General features: G+C 32.3%; 3 protein-coding genes across 7 annotated transcripts in view; 2 read left to right on the top strand and 1 right to left on the bottom strand.

Annotated features, from left to right (window-relative positions):
• The window catches only part of LOC106791867 (kinesin-like protein KIF21A), a 9,998-nt gene extending 7,849 nt beyond the window's left edge, over nucleotides 1–2,149 (top strand). For 3 of the 4 annotated variants that reach the window (XM_014757845.1, XM_014757843.1, XM_014757842.1), the window contains 3 exons: nucleotides 59–613; nucleotides 685–955; nucleotides 1,899–2,149. In XM_014757845.1, the coding sequence (XP_014613331.1) occupies nucleotides 59–613; nucleotides 685–955; nucleotides 1,899–1,977 (905 nt within the window). In that variant the 3' untranslated portion in view covers nucleotides 1,978–2,149. Of the gene's footprint in view, nucleotides 1–58; nucleotides 614–684; nucleotides 956–1,166; nucleotides 1,696–1,898 lie in introns of those variants that run through there. The other variant, XM_014757844.1, reaches the window with a different exon arrangement.
• A 246-nt stretch (nucleotides 2,150–2,395) lies between these two features.
• On the bottom strand, nucleotides 2,396–5,066 carry LOC106791873 (bifunctional arginine demethylase and lysyl-hydroxylase PSR). The gene is made up of 6 exons (XM_014757851.1): nucleotides 4,499–5,066; nucleotides 3,872–4,077; nucleotides 3,497–3,779; nucleotides 3,069–3,424; nucleotides 2,757–2,995; nucleotides 2,396–2,556 (listed from the first exon to the last, which is right to left on the bottom strand). The coding sequence occupies exons 1-6, from the start codon at nucleotides 4,569–4,571 to the stop codon at nucleotides 2,529–2,531; spliced, it is 1,185 nt and encodes a 394-aa protein (XP_014613337.1). The 5' UTR covers nucleotides 4,572–5,066; the 3' UTR covers nucleotides 2,396–2,528.
• A 370-nt stretch (nucleotides 5,067–5,436) lies between these two features.
• LOC106791869 (histone-lysine N-methyltransferase, H3 lysine-79 specific) lies at nucleotides 5,437–15,852 on the top strand. 2 transcript variants are annotated; one of them, XR_001382242.1, is made up of 12 exons: nucleotides 5,437–6,623; nucleotides 7,229–7,408; nucleotides 7,492–7,818; nucleotides 7,899–8,166; nucleotides 8,246–8,930; nucleotides 9,083–9,548; nucleotides 9,847–10,458; nucleotides 10,556–10,977; nucleotides 11,036–11,275; nucleotides 11,400–11,650; nucleotides 12,415–12,560; nucleotides 13,706–13,793. XR_001382242.1 is itself a non-coding variant. In XM_014757846.1 (11 exons), the coding sequence occupies exons 1-11, from the start codon at nucleotides 6,546–6,548 to the stop codon at nucleotides 14,140–14,142; spliced, it is 3,966 nt and encodes a 1,321-aa protein (XP_014613332.1). In that variant the 5' UTR covers nucleotides 5,438–6,545; the 3' UTR covers nucleotides 14,143–15,852. The 2 variants fall into 2 exon arrangements, 1 of the variants encoding a protein (XP_014613332.1); XM_014757846.1 differs by lacking the exon at nucleotides 12,415–12,560 and having other exon boundaries at nucleotides 5,438–6,623; nucleotides 13,706–15,852.
• Nucleotides 15,853–16,080: the final 228 nt, after the last annotated feature.

The following is a 16,080-nucleotide window of genomic DNA, read 5'->3' as shown; positions in this document are numbered from 1 at the left end:
TATATATATATATATTCATTTTAATGGAATAATTGTGTGTATTATTTATCAATTGTAGATCGTACTGTGAAAGTATGGGACTTGAGAACTGGAATTGAAAATTTTACGCTTAGCGGTCACCCAAATAATGTTGTTGCAGTTAAATATTCTCCATCGCATCAACTATTATTTAGTGTCTCTGCAGCATATGTTAAAGTATGGGATTTACGAGCTGGTAATTCTTGCATAAAAACTCTTTTTTCATCAGGCCAAGCACAAATTGGCCCAATTGCTTTATCGACTCCGTCTAGAACACTACAAGTACCTGTGGGTGAAACAACGATCAATGATCTTGTATTAAGTTTAAATGAACGAGAATTGTATACTGCGTCTAGTGATAAAGTGAGAGTATGGGATCTTCGTAAATTGACATGCAATGGTAAATTAAGTACACCTCACACAGCAGCTGTTATGTGTTTAGCCATTGCTGAAGATGGCAGAGTAATAGCGGGCAGTAAAGATCATTTAATTTCGCTTGTTGAACCTAATACTTCTGGTTTATCTGTAAGTTTAGCACCACCGCATTATGATGGAGTTCAATGTTTAGCTACAAGTGATAGTACTCTATTTTCTGGTAAGTCCTCATTATTGTTTATTATTATGGTAATTATATAACATTTCCAACTAAATGCTATAATATTATAGGTTCAAGAGATATGTGCATTAAAAGATGGGATTTAGGTAGAATGGAATTAGTTCAATCGTTAAATAATGCACACAAGGATTGGATCCTGGGACTGTGTACAATAAATGATGGTTCCATCATGGTGTCAGGGTGTCGTGGTGGTGTTTTGAAAGCATGGTCTGTTCCCAAAGATCAAACAGGAGAATGTACTCCCATCGGAGAAGTTCGAGCACATGGATCTGCAATTAATGCTGTCATAACTAATCAACAACATATTTTTACTGCTAGCAAGTGAGTTCAATACATATATTTATATATACATATATTTTGTTTTCATTGCTGCACCCTAAGCACTATTCACCTTCTGTAAATATTCTGCACCCGTTGAATAAAGGTAGATTGTATATTATTCTCAAGTAAATAATTTGACAAAAAAATGTGCTTAGGTTCAGCTCATTTAATAATATCTTGAGTGAAATAACAACTTGGATGTTGATTGCAGCTCTGGAGAGGTGAAGCTGTGGCGTATTCCTGATTCCTCTTTAACTATGTCTATTTCCACAGTTTCTCTCTAACTTACTTTATTTTTCTGCTGCTCGTTATTATGTTTCCTTTATTTTTTATTGTTATGGTAATTCACTTACATATTGTACTGCATATTTTACTAAAATATTTCTGATTATCGTAAAAAATTCAAGTGTAACTATCGCTTATATTTTTTTTTAATTCATTAATTTATTTATTTAGTTGCATTTGTTGTCTTGCTAATGTTCACTGGCTTTTTTGTGCATAACATATACACGTATATATATATACGCTTTGTTTTAAATATCATCAGTGATATTTAAAAATTCGTAAATCAATTGTATATTTAAAATCTGTTGGATATAATTTTATTAAATAGAAAACAAGAAAAAAACATATATATTTGTCTTAATTATAGCAGTAAATGTGCTATGATAGTTCTATATTAAAATGTATTAATCTTAATGTTTATTCAAATATTGTATATCCAAAATACATATTGGAAATAAGCTTTGTTTTTGTACATCATTAATACTAAAAAGAACACTTCCAAGTTGATGATAATTCACCCAAGTTTTAGTAAATTGGTTGTGTGTAATAGTTTGTCTTTGAAAACATTTATTATGCCTAATGGAAATGAAAATTTAATTTGATTTTTATTACTTTGCTTCTATGTGGTACTTTGCATGGTTACCGTGTCAACGCAAAGTGATGGAACTGTGAGATTGTGGAGCTACTATAAGAGAGATGCAAGAACTTTCCAAAGAAGCAATTCACTAAAAAGTTAACACTTTAATATTATTGGTTAGATTTATTTTATATTGTAGGAAATTTTAATCTAATTTATTATTATCATTATTATTATTATAATTATAATTATAATAGCAACATAATTCTATGATTCTATAAATCATAAGCAATTAAGAAGACAATTAAAATAATATACAGTTCACATAAGAATGAATTGTGCTTTTCTTACTATTTAATAATGCTACATTTATTTTATATTTACTATTCGCATCAATTTTTAGACATTTTTAGATCTGATAAAAGAGAATTTTTAAAACTTATTTCATTCGAGTAGAATTTTGTAATTTATTAGAGAAAATGTACGACCTAAATAAAATTTTTGCCAAATGCTAAAAAATAGACAAAATCCAAACTAAAAAGTAAAATTAATAACATTATCTAATAAGAATAGTTTGGTATTATCTAGCATTTATTTTATTATGAACATTAGGGTGGTAATAATTATAATATTTATTTTTAGTACAAACAATAATTGTTGGTTAATACTGTACAGTCTGAGATCTTTGCAGGTCCCATGTACTCGATATTGTCAGGGTTGACTGTTATTCAATTTTCTTCTAAAAATTAAAAAGAAAACAAAAAATAAGAAAGAAAAAACAATATTATATACCTTAAGCCTTGAATTTTTAAATATGTTTGCAACGATGAAAGATAAAATAATAATAAATGGAATGTTATAACACATGCATTTTTAATTACTTTGAGCTTAATATGAAATATAAAAACACGATAGTAAATGAAATATTTTTTTATATACCTCTTCTTTTTTTTGTGCGCTGTAAGAGATTCCTGACCACTGTCATCTGCACTTTCATCTTCAGATTGACTAGTACTACTACTACTACTCGATGAACTACTTGAAGAGCCACTCGAAGAATCACTGGCTACTCCCGTATCTTCTTTTACATCTATTGTTTCTGCAAGTGCTGCAAGTTCTGCTTCCTTATCCCTGAGTACTTTTAACCATTTACGCGATAATTTTGGTCTTCCACGTATCTAGAAAAATAATTTAGAAATATATTTTTATGTGTTATAAAGAATAAAAGAAATGCATTGATTGCTATTTTACCGTTTTATGCCATACAACTGGAAAATTAGTACGAGAACAGAAATTCTGTGTAACTGCAATAGTTTCATCCAAATTCAACACTACGTGCCACCAACCACCTGGTACAAAAACCGTTTCACCAGGATTTTGTAAAATTTCGATTGGTAAGCAATTTTGAGGCCATGTAGGTAATTTTGTACGTGGATAAATAACAGAAAACCATGTTATAGCTTCGTCTCTTTGTTTTCCACCTTCACTCGCAGTTACTTTTAAAAGCTCGCGCGGAGTATGAGTAGGAAAGAGGCACCAACGTTTATGACCCGAAATTAGTGCATTCCAAGCACTAGTTCCTAATGGATCTATGTGAATACCTGTACCTGTTACATACGAGCAATTTGATAACATCTGTTTATACATTAATAATATTCAGATTCTTATATAACACATACCTGATCTAGCAGGTCCCATAACAAACCATCGATATGGCGGTCTGCGATGTTCGCCAGCGTGTTGAAAAAGATCATCGCGGAAATATTTGGGAATAATATAATCTTCTAATAATTTTTTCCGTCTAGGATGTTCACCGAATGAACTATCAAAGATGTACAAAGGAGAATCATCTTCATTGTTAAGCATATATTGTACATAGTACTTCATCTTCATTTTAACACTATATCCTTCGTTATCTTCTCCACATTTAAACTTTTGGTTTCTGTACTTTTTAACTAACCTCTGCATGCCGATAGAATATTATTGGAGTAAGTCTAAGTACAAGTTAATATTTGTTTACGATATAACATTAATTTTGTTATCTTTTAAATTACCTCTATAGTCCACTTATGTTGGGCTTTCCAACCATTCTGAACACCTTGTATTATCACAGGCTTATAAGGTTTTTCATATTTTTCAATAAATTCTTCTGTAGTCGCAACAGATTCATCTATACGCTCTACATTATCTTGAAAATTCCAGAAAGTTTCGAAATTTTTACTGTAGCCGTGCTGAGACCAAGCAACTTTATCTCCAAGTTCTAGAAAAATATTACTCTACTTAACAGCACACTCTCTGTATTAGCATATAAAACAGTTCTATTTTTTTTTTATCTTTAGAAGGCTAATAAGGAAAAATATACTTTATGTAGACCTTGAACAGATTGTAATCTGTTATTAGAAATTAGAAATATGTAGAAATATATATAGGATTATATTAATTATAATAATTGAAAAAATATATAGTATGTTACATCACCCTCAAGGTCTTACAAGCACAAATTAATCTTAAAGTTATTAACGATTTTGATATTTGATTTGTGAAATATGTTTAAGGTTAAATATAAATTCATATTCTTTAATTCTAATAATACATAGAAAGAGAAATCTGAGAATTTTTAGAAAAAATACTCTTGACACGTTAATAAGTAGGTTAGAAATTGAGTTGTTAAATTTATTCACCTGGTCTTGCTTTCTTTTTAACTTCTTTAATTCTTTTCTTAGCACGATGATCCAATTTTAGTTCCTCCGTCATGATTATTATAATATCCTATTAATTATGCTAATAATATAATAAAATTATTTACAATGTTTAATTTGAAAAATTTTACAACACACCGTCGTATCGTACACAGTGATCACCGCGACTTTTAGTTCCTTTTATTCCCGTAAGGCGTGTCAAAACATTAGTCGATATTTTCAGATCGCTAGAATGCGAAACGATAATGCAAGTGTAGTTCGATTATCGAAACTAAATCTTGAATGTTTCATTTACAAAACTACTTAAACGTTATTCTATCAAATGTCAATGACTTGTAAATATTTTTCCATTTTTAATTAACACAGGAATATTGGCACGAGTAATAACGAAAATGTTTAATATCGTTTTGCGTGTACACTTGAAATTGTTGTAAGAGGCGCTGACAATCGCACCTGAATGGCCTACGTGACAAATGTCACGTTCATGTGGCATATGTACGATCCTTTTAAAGAGCAACAAGCCACATCTGCTTGGATATGTATAAGACCATATCTCGTATAATTAATATGTAAAAAAAATCTACATTTACATTTTTCATTAAAAGTAATGTGTTATTTTGGAATAAAGATTTAATGAATAATCATTTGTAAAAAAGTAAACGATTGAATGAAATAAAAAGAAAAAAAATATCTCTGATTCGTTAAGTCTCGACAACGGCAGTTAGTACCGCTGTTCTGGCGAAGTACAAGTATTATATACATGATCGAAAGTTCAACGGTTCGATTCGGCGCATGCGCAGATGTAAAAGAAGCTTGCCTAGTGACGAAAGAGAGAAAAGAGAAAAGTGTGGAATAAAGAGGTAAGAGGAAAAGGAGCCGAACGCGCAACGGTGTATACATGTATATACATATATATTATACATATTACATATATACATATACTAACATAGAAGAGGAAGAAGAGACACGACGCCATGTTTTGATATCGTCATGCCCCCTTCTTAAAGTTCTACCTCTTGTATCGTTTAATAGTCGTTCGTGTCAGTGTTTTTTTTTTTTTATCGTTACTCGACATAACTCCGTGGCATTCGCATTCATTTATCTCATTTTTATCTATTTATCTCTATCATTCAATCATTTTTTTTCTCCCGTTCCATTTGGAGGTGCTTTTTTCTGATCTATTGTCAAAAAACGTAAGATTGCATAGGAAGCACGTGCGATAAAACCGTCGACGTTCATCCTCGTGGTATTTCTGTACTTTTCTGCACGTCGTTGCGTCGTGCTATTAGTGCTGCCAAGTGGTCAAGTTTAACTAGGGACGTTGTATAATGTAATAGTGTGATTTGCTTGTAATATGGTGCTGCCACTGCTGGTGCTAGTGCTGCTGCCCCTATAGCAACTGCTGTTGCTAGTGGTGTTGGAGTGTTTGTGTGGAGGCGCCCGTGTCTCCTCCGTATCCCTTTTCATGTCCTCCGGAATATCAGCTCTAGCAGAGAGGGGGGGTTTACCAAGCGTCGTCTACGTGGTGCTGGTGTCCTAGTGCGGGAACGTGCCGATCTATCCCCTTTTTAAAGGGGGGACTACGGCCACGGCGGCCGTTTTCACTGTTGTGTTACGATTACGTCACGCGACGTGAGCCTTGCTTTTTTATCTCGAGGTTTTAATCGTCGCTACCACCGTTGCTGTTGCCGTTTCTGTTGCCGTTGCTGTAGCTGTTGCCGTTGCTGTAGCTGTTGCCGTTGCTGTAGCTGTTGCCGTAGTTGTTGTCGTAGCTGTTGCCGTCACCGTCACCGTCACCGTCGCCGTCGTCGTCGTTGCGTTTTCTTTGCCTAAGGAAGGAAATAGGAAGTAGAGGTGGAGGAAGGGAATAAAGAGGGAGAAGACGGTGGGGGCGGTGGCGGAGACGAAGGAGAAGGAAGACGACGACGTCGAGGACGGTGACGCGAACGACAAGAGGCACGAAGAAGAAGAGGAGGAGGAGGACGAGGAGGAGGAGGACGAGGAGGAGGAGGACGGGTCGTCGCGTAAAATGGAGCTGCGCTTGCACTCACCAGCCGGAGCAGAACCGATAGTTTATCAGTGGCCCCTCACCTCCGGATCAGGATCCGTGAGTATAATACACGCTCTTTATCCACAATGCATACAAATACATGCTTGCTACTTTTTTGCATTTCGCATAAGACAATGCGCGCTTTTTAGATGGATGAATTCATTTTACATCTTTAAACGACCATTTTCACAGCTGATAACACGACTTTCGAGTTACTTATCGCATATTATTATTTTACTTACATTGTTATATTCAGTTTTTTTTTCTCCTGCGTGAGTAAGAGTTGTTTATATTTTGATTAATTGGTATCAAAATGCTCCGTAATTGCTTCAATCTCTTAATTATATTATTATGTTTTATTTAAGTTATTTATAGAAGGAAACATTATACTATTCTACAAAATGATTATGTTATCTATGTGGAACTATGTTTATGTATATATAAGCACACTTACAAAAAATAGATTTTATAATCGTAAGTCGATAGACGTAACCCCGCGAAATAGGAAACTTTTTTTAAACATTTTAGAATGCTTTCTTTTTTTTTTTTTACTTGAGGCTACAACTTATTAAGTCATGAAATATTGTAAACATTAAATACAAAATCTGTTTATCGGTTACATCTTTATGTGGTGCAAATATTTAAAATACTTTTTATTACAGGATCGTCACGATGGAGCATTAGACGTTGTAGAAACAATGAGATGGGTTTGCGATGATTTACCTGACTTAAAATTACCTTTAGAAAATAATGTTCTTTGCAATTACGATACAAGAGATTATGAAAGTATGAAAAGTTTATGCGATAGATTTAATAGAGCTATTGATAGCTTGGTACAACTGGTAAGTATCATAAAACTTATTATACAATTATGATTGTTTATTATGTTGTATGTAATAGGTTATCTTTTTTTATTTCTTTATAGGAAAAAGGCACTAGTTTACCATCGCAAAGATTAAATAAACGTCCAAGTAGAGGCTTACTTCGACATATACTTCAACAAACGTATAACCAAGCTGTAGTTGAGCCTGACAAATTAAATCAATATGAACCATTTTCACCTGAGGTTTACGGGGAAACAAGTTTTGAATTAATATGTCAAATGATCGATCAGGTTGATGTTACCGAGGATGATGTTTTTGTCGATTTAGGATCCGGCGTTGGACAAGTAGTTCTCCAAATGGCAGCGGCAACTTTATGTAAAATTTGTATTGGTGTTGAAAGAGCCGATGTACCTTCGAGATATGCCCAGGTAATATAAACTAATTATATTTCTTTATACAGCTGTATAAATGAAATGATTTATTGTATATTTTAACGATTTGTGTATAGAGCATGGAAATAAATTTTCGAAAATGGTTAAATTGGTTTGGAAAAATATGCGGAGAATATCGTTTGGTGAAAGGTGATTTTCTAGCAGATGAGCATCGCGAGAGCATTACTGGTGCTACAATTGTATTTGTTAATAATTTTGCTTTTGGACCAACTGTAGATCATCAGTTAAAAGAAAGATTTGCTGATTTACGAGATGGCGCTCGGATAGTATCCTCAAAATCGTTTTGTCCGTTAAATTTTCGAATAACGGATCGAAATCTTAGTGGTAATTAGTTGTTTCTTTACTTTTCATTATATTTAAGAAACATATCATTAAAAAATGATATTATATATTTGTTTCGCAGATATTGGTACCATAATGCATGTGTCTGAAATGTCACCACTGAAAGGTTCAGTTTCATGGACAGGCAAGCCTGTGTCCTATTATTTACATGTTATTGATAGAACTAAATTAGAACGTTATTTCCATCGTTTGAAAAATAATAAACAAGGTGGCTTAGACGAAAATTCTGATTCTGTGATAAGTAACACTGCCAGCAATAGTAGTAAGATTTCTAGTAGAGGTGAAAGAAGCGACAGAGCCAAAAGAGATCTTTCCAGACAGTTAGATAGTCCTAATCATTCAGAACAGCAAGGAACAAATAGCGATTCTGATATGGATGAAAATAATATTAAAAATCGTCGACAATCAACTAAAATTCGTAGGAAACTAAACAGAAAAAGTGCAAATGGTATATCAAGACCTCCTCCCAGAGGAAGACAAAGAGGAAGAGGCGTGAAAAGGGCTAGACCTAAGAAAGCTATTAATATATCTGGACTCGATTTATTACATAGTCAAACATTATTAAGTACATCTCCGCAAGCTCTTGGGAAGAAACCACCTCCTGCACCAGGTTGCGTGGATCAACAACTTTCTTCTTTATCCCTTTCTTTACAATCTCACTCCACCTCTGTGCACGAAGAACTCAGTATACCACCTGCTCCGTCCGCGACTCCATATGCTTTACAAATACTTTTGGATTTATACAGGTATGCTTTTTTATTATATTATATTTATATAGTATTATATAATATACATATGTATATATGTGGGATTCCCTCTCACCAGTCAGTCTTCCGAAAGGACATCTAACATATATATAAGGTGCACAATATATAATATTATCTGTTATTATTTCTAGGGACCAATTCATGCTTATGTTAGAATCTATGAGAACTCCTACTTACAGAGTATCTGTTAACGCAGATATTTTAAAAGAGAGAGAAAGAAATTCTAAACTACAATCGAGAGCAGCACAATTGGAAAAACAAATAAAAGTATTGATCGATGATAGTGTAGCACTTTTAAAAGCCAGAATGACCGAATTAGGTATAAATGCTACTTCCCCTGGAGATCTTCTAGCAAAAGCAAAAGAAATAGTACTTAGACACAAGCAATTGCAAGCTAAAGCAAGTAAACTACAAGCTCAAGTAGCATCTATGGAATCAGAACAAACGAAATTAACGGCACTTAGACACCAAGAATTACAAGAAAAATACAACGGCCACACTAATAGCGTATCTAACACACAACAACCACATATTGACGAGTATATATTAAAAGAAATATCTGTTACATTATCCCAGCGCAAGAGATTGCAATTACAGGTATGCCAGATTTGTTTAATTTTAATCCTCGATTATGATTTGACTCATGGTACTTTGTTTTTTCGTTCTGGAAGACGTGTCTCAAACAATTTACTAGCAAATTGAGAAATTTTCTAAATTTTACTACTAATTTCACTAAACACAATGTATTGATAAGTAAAATGTGAAATCTCGTCGATTGACTGCTTAGGAATATAGTCGAGTAGCAACATATTTTTATATAACAATATATTCAAGTCTCCTTGATCAATCAGCAAAAATTGTTTACATAAATTAGGAGTGCATTTCTTAATTCCAGGTGTCTAAACTGGAGCATGAATTGAATGTATTAGAAAGGGCTAGTAATGAAAAGCAAGTCGCTGCTATTGCTCAACAACAAAGAGATGCAATGAACAATAAACATTCTCAAAGTCAGCATCATCACCAAAATGGAAAAAGCGGGTCTACCCGGAAAAATAGAGAAGGACGTTCGAAATCTCAGGAGTGGCCTGATGTTCCAGATATCGGCAAAATACAAGAAAATAATCCGGAAATTTTAGCACAGAAAATTTTAGAAACCGGAAGACAAATAGAAGCTGGACGTATTCCAAACAGACAAAATTCTAATGTTAATAATAATTCTAGAACTAGACTGCCTCAAGCATCTCTTAGTTTTTCTACGACATCGTCATGCATTTCATCATCGCAATCGCATTCAAATATTAAAGAAATGATAAATAGAACACAAGAACCACCTAGGGTAGCTAATTTTGAAGATAGATTGAAAAGTATCATTACAAGTGTATTGAATGAAGATCAACAAAATCGTAGTAAACAACAAATGCAGTTGCAAGTGCAACTGCATCATTCTGACACGGATAAAAAGCGAGGCGTGTTACCGCAAAATGTTTCTACTCCTGATTATACGCAGGTAATTTGAATATTACTTTACTATTGTATCAAATGAAAAGTTCTTATCTGATAATCTTATTAATTTTATTACTTTCTTGAAAATATTTTAATTACAGGTTTCTCCTGCAAAGCTTGCACTTCGACGTCACCTGTCTCAGGAACGTCTCTCTTCACATCTAACTCCATCCGATAGAATAGATTCTAGACAATCTGGTCACGATAATCGCATTATTGCTGGTGGAAGTGGATTATTGGGAACTAGAACAATCGGTGATCTTGTGAGTGGAGAGATAGAGAGAACATTAGAAATATCTAATCAAACGATAATAAATGGAACAGTTGACATGAGTACAATGATGAGGCCAGAAACTGTATACTCTCCTATTAGTCGACCAGCTAGTGCTGATGGAGATGCCGGTTTATCAACTCTTGCTCATGTTGCTAGTTATGCACCTACATCGGTAACAACTGCTACATCTACTCCTGCTAGTACTTCCAGATCATCTGTATTATTTACACCTGTGACGCAACCTCAAAGGTAATATTTACATTTTTCAAAATATCATTCCGAATGTTTTCATTTTTTCTTTTTACAGATATACACCTGTACAACTACCACGAGCAGACATTAAACCCTATCACGAATCCTATTTTTCTGACAATCTTACCCAATCGCTTACGCATTCTCATTCATCCTCATCCATACATTCGTCTCAAGCGTCTTCAAATGGCGAACTTTTACCGGTAGAAGGACTAGCAGCCTCTTTACATGCTCGAATTTTGAACAATCATAATGGCACTAATAAAAGTGATCAAGTGCTGCACATCTCCAGAAGGTATAATCAAATAATTGCTAACAAATGATGAATATTTTTAAACTATGCATACGAGTTTCATATAATTTGGAATGTATACATGTATATATATATTATATTCATGAGCATACATTGTATCTGTTAGATTTCAGCCATATCCTCGATACGCAAATAACAGTAATAGCAACAACAATACTAGTACAAATGGCAGTATGACTACAATTTGTCAGACGCAGCCTGCAGTATCTGTGAAAACGGAAGCAGTCATATCAACAGTAAGCACAAGTGGTGCACCTTTAAGTCCTCTCGTAGAACCACATTCCAATACTTCAACTCCTTTGGTTGACGAACCTCAAATGACAACACAAAGACAGCGGAATGGTATTGGTGACGATGGTACGTAAATCTTTATCATTATTTATATATTTTTAATTGACATAATAGCAAAAAATTTAGTATAAAAGTTAAGCATAATTTTTTGGACATACTTATTACTAGTTATACAAATATTGTGTTAATTCTTACCAAAGGGATCAGCCTTTAAGTATATATACATAGCAAACACAACACAAATAGAGTATCACAAAATATTATTTTGATTACAAGGCATCAATGAAACTATTTTATAGTTCCTGAGACATCAGCATGAAATAAGTAGATGATGTCATTTGGATTATTAATCTATCGAGAATATTTACTATAAATATGCCATGAATATAATCATATATATATAATGTAATATTTTTAAAAATATTTTATATTTTAAAATAATTCAATATATTTTTATATTAAAATATGAAATAATTAAAGAGTATTTAATTTCTAAATCTATCATCTTGGCATCAAGAGCTAATGGACTGGACAACTTCGCTTGTATCTTATATCTTATCACACATTTATGAACTAATGATATAGCTGTAAAAATATGATAAATATGCTACCGTTAGGTGTTCTTACATCCTTACTACACAAGACTTTTACTAAACACCCTGCTTTTAATCTTTTTAGATGCTGTTGTATTAGTTTCTGCTATGCATCTTTTATTAGTTTTTATGCACTAATGGTTTAAAAATGATTGTCTATGGTTTACCTTATCTTATGGAGTTGGTAACTGATCTTTGTTTATATTTATTTTTGTTGTTGTTTGCTGTATTTGTTAGATGCACTGTAGCTGTTTGTTGGTTAGCTCTGTCACATACTCGATCTCGCTCACATCACCTGAAGCTTGTTTTATTAGAGATTGAGACACAGATCAAAGGGAGAAATCAAAAAATATGGCTGCCTGTGGGTTGGTTCGTGGTTGCTGGTGAGTTTTAACCCACAGGGGTTGTTCAAAATTTCTTGTTGAAATTACAGTTGTTTATTGACATTTTATTATAACATTTTTTCACATTTGCTGCACATATGATTAGTATAAGTTTTTCCATATATAATAAAGTTTATTGGTTTTATTTATTTTTTTCTTTGAAGATATATTTCCATGAAAATAAGCCAAACTCACACATTAAAAATCAGTTTTTATAATGGCTATTAATATAAATTATAAATAATATGTTAATATAAAGATTAATGTAAACTTTAATTTTTTACTACAATGTGAAAGTACAATTACATAGAAGAGGTATGTAATATCAGACGAAGCATGCTGGCTTGCTCTATGCAGGTTTTATTCTATTTATTATATTTTAGTGGGTTTCTCTATGTACTTGTTGCACGTGCATGCATGAAAATAATTATATTTTTTGGAATTAAGGTAGTTGTATTCTCTTTTGTATATAGAAATACTTTCTATCAAATACGTGAAATAATTTTAACTGGATCTTGTCTTTGTTATCTTTCTATACAATATATAGCATAGAATGTGCGATAATTTATTAATGACTACGGATTTATCACAGATATTATGCTAGAAAGGACAGATATGCAATACTAACATACAATATATTATTGGAAGTTATACGTTAACTTTCAATCATTTTATGTGTGAATGTGTTATGAATTTTATTAAATATGAAATATCCAAAAATGTAATCCATTCTATATAGAACGTTTTCTACTTTTTGTATAACTTTTGTTATAACAATGTAAACAAGTATCGGAAATCCTTATAATCCAAAGGTATATAATCTATAAAATGAAATCTTATATATATATATATATATATCTGTTTCTGAGCTTTCCCTTCTAACTCTTATCTGTATAAAAATATTAATTCAGCTAATATTTGCTGAATTTTTATTGATATGAAAAGTTACAGCGATAATTTTATTAAAGCTGATTGCAGAGAGAATAAACTGTTTTTAAAATATGTAGTTGTTATTACCAATATTGCATCAACAGATATGCTGATTACAGCCACTATGGGTTAATGGCTTATTTTTATGAAAATGTTACATCGTATCATAATCTAAATAGAATTTTGAATTGTCAAATTAAATTGTTATTTTACAGATGGAGAAACAGATTGGCAAGATCGTATCAGTTCTGGATTTGATCGTTTAGTTGCATTTGCATCAACAGAATTAGACAAACGAAGAAGATCAACGGAAGGTGTAAATACAAGTCCCGATAGTGGATTAGGTTCGGATAGTGCTGCAACAGGACCACCGCCTGTTGTTCCTTCTCCTGACGAAGCATTAGGACCTCCACGGACACCTTCTCCAACTAGTCCCCGTCCTGCAAATCCTAATAATGGTAGTGCAAGCAGTAATTCGTCAGTACCTCTCAAATATCAGAGACAAGTGGATCCCGAACGGCATCATTTCAAAAAAAAGTTTTTTCACAGAGATTGGAATAATTCTGGAAGTACCAGTAAATTTCGTCCCAAAGGAAAAGATTGGGACTGGAATCATTCTGGACAGTGGCCTCCAAATGATGAACAAACATAATTAAATATCTGCTTATAATCAAATATTTCATTGGAAATGGGACGTTTTATAAAGTTTGTCTAAAAACATGGTCATCTATGTGCCTGTGAAAACAAATGTAATATTTTCTAGCACCACTGACATTAATTTTACACCGATATATTTGGATTTCTTCCTTTTTTTTTTTCTATGGTTTTGTCAACATCAATTATTAGATAATTGATTCGGTTTGATTCGATAAAAATAATTGACTGAATATTTCGTAGGAAAAATGTAACTTAAAACAATCCTTACAAAATTATCCAATTTAATTAATGATTAATTTATTATTCGAATTTAATTTATTTTTATACCTTGTAAAAAATCACTGAGTTATAACGTTGCGTAATATCCATATGAATATAAATTGTAATTTCTATACAGAATTTGTACGGAAATGAAAGAAGTGTATACTTGAATAATGACAAGAATATAAACAATTATTCTGCTACTACTCAGTGCGCGATCTAACGTATGAACTTTAATATTAGACGAAATTTATTGTAAAGCTTGGTAAATAATTGCCAAACAAACGTGAAAATGTTATACCACATAAAGGACTGTGTACCTTTATTAAGGTATGACATTACACAGTACCTATGAGATTATGCCTTTTAAAATGTATAGTTCATAGTCTACATCTACAATATGGCACAATGTTATTATATATACAATGTATTAGACATAAACGTCATGTAAATAGTGTGCCATATTTCGTAGATATTTAGACAAATATGAATGACAAAATAAGGCTACCAAAACCTTTGTGTGTTCGTAGCAAGTAATGGCTGCAAACTTTATAAGCAGCTCTATCTTCCAAGATCTTTTGGAGGACTTTATTCAAGTGTTCACTGTTACTCATAGTATAAATGACAACAACAAAAAAAGAGCAAGCAAAATACGGTCATTTTCACGACAAAAAATATAATTACTTCCTTTTTGGCACAAATTTATACAAAAATTTGTAAAATTGTGCGAATTATCCAAAGAGAGAGACCACTCCGAAAATTATGAGATTTTCATACTTTCATTTTTAAGGAGAATAATGATCTAAAAGAAAAAACTACATACAATACAATTTATTTGGAAATGTAAAACTTTGTGTATAAAAGATTTTTAACACGTTGAGCGTGGTATCGGTTCATAGAATCGACATTAAACTTTTCGTTTGGGCGGTCGCGGCTTCTATTTGTTATTCTATTTCCTTTTTAACATTCTTCTGATTATTTTTTGTATATTCTTAATATACTTATGCATTAGCTGCGTCATTCCCTTTGCCCAAACAAATAGTGAACACATTTGTCACTGCGATCTGTGTATGTTATGTTCTGTTTATAATTTGTAACCGAACAAATCGCCGAATGATTGTCACTGTGTGCCGCCTGAACGAAAAGCAGAGAAAAAATCGCCTTCGCGTTTAACCCATTAATTATTATCTTGACGAACAGAAGTATGTAAAAATAGCTTCACTTGAAAAGGAATATGTAAAAATGAATCGATTTATATGCACGATTGTAATTACTTATGAAATTATTTAATAATCCCTATATATTAGTAAATGTAGTCAATACAATGTAGGCACTGCTACATTTCGCATGTTACATACACTGCCGAATCTATTAATTTTATTATTGATCATTATTATTTATTGTTTTTATTGGAATATTTTAATACTAAGGTTTTTGTAACAATCAAGCATTCTCTTTTATTCCTACCTTCCATTTAGTCTTTAACCATATTCACACTAAAGTTATCAACTATTTCAATTATCATAACTAAACTTTTATACAAACTTAAGTTCAATTTGATAAAATGTAATTGTATATAAATATATAAACAGTACTGAATTTAATTTAAGGTACTGTATCTCATATCAAGAATGATAAAAAGAATGTGAGTGCACAAAGAAGTATGCGTGGA

The sequence above is a fragment of the Polistes canadensis genome, unplaced genomic scaffold (assembly GCF_001313835.1).
Source record: "Polistes canadensis isolate GaletaPanama2010 unplaced genomic scaffold, ASM131383v1 scaffold_348, whole genome shotgun sequence".
In the NCBI taxonomy this organism is placed as follows: domain Eukaryota; kingdom Metazoa; phylum Arthropoda; class Insecta; order Hymenoptera; family Vespidae; genus Polistes; species Polistes canadensis.
The sequence above is the reverse complement of the archived record's forward strand: the minus strand, read 5'-3'. Positions and strand labels throughout refer to the sequence as shown.

Bases quoted from the DNA above. Each gene is read 5' to 3' on its own strand.
- LOC106791873 (XM_014757851.1), bottom strand. From the start codon at position 4,571: ATGACGGAGGAACTAAAATTGGATCATCGTGCTAAGAAAAGAATTAAA. The intron at 4,078-4,498 runs GTGAATAAATTT...ATATTTTTCTAG, and splicing joins TAAAAAGAAAGCAAGACCAG to AACTTGGAGATAAAGTTGCT. The intron at 3,425-3,496 runs GTATGTGTTATA...CGTATGTAACAG, and splicing joins TATGGGACCTGCTAGATCAG to GTACAGGTATTCACATAGAT.
- LOC106791869 (XM_014757846.1), top strand. From the start codon at position 6,546: ATGGAGCTGCGCTTGCACTCACCAGCCGGAGCAGAACCGATAGTTTAT. The intron at 8,167-8,245 runs GTAATTAGTTGT...TTTGTTTCGCAG, and splicing joins AACGGATCGAAATCTTAGTG to ATATTGGTACCATAATGCAT. The intron at 10,978-11,035 runs GTAATATTTACA...TTCTTTTTACAG, and splicing joins CCTGTGACGCAACCTCAAAG to ATATACACCTGTACAACTAC.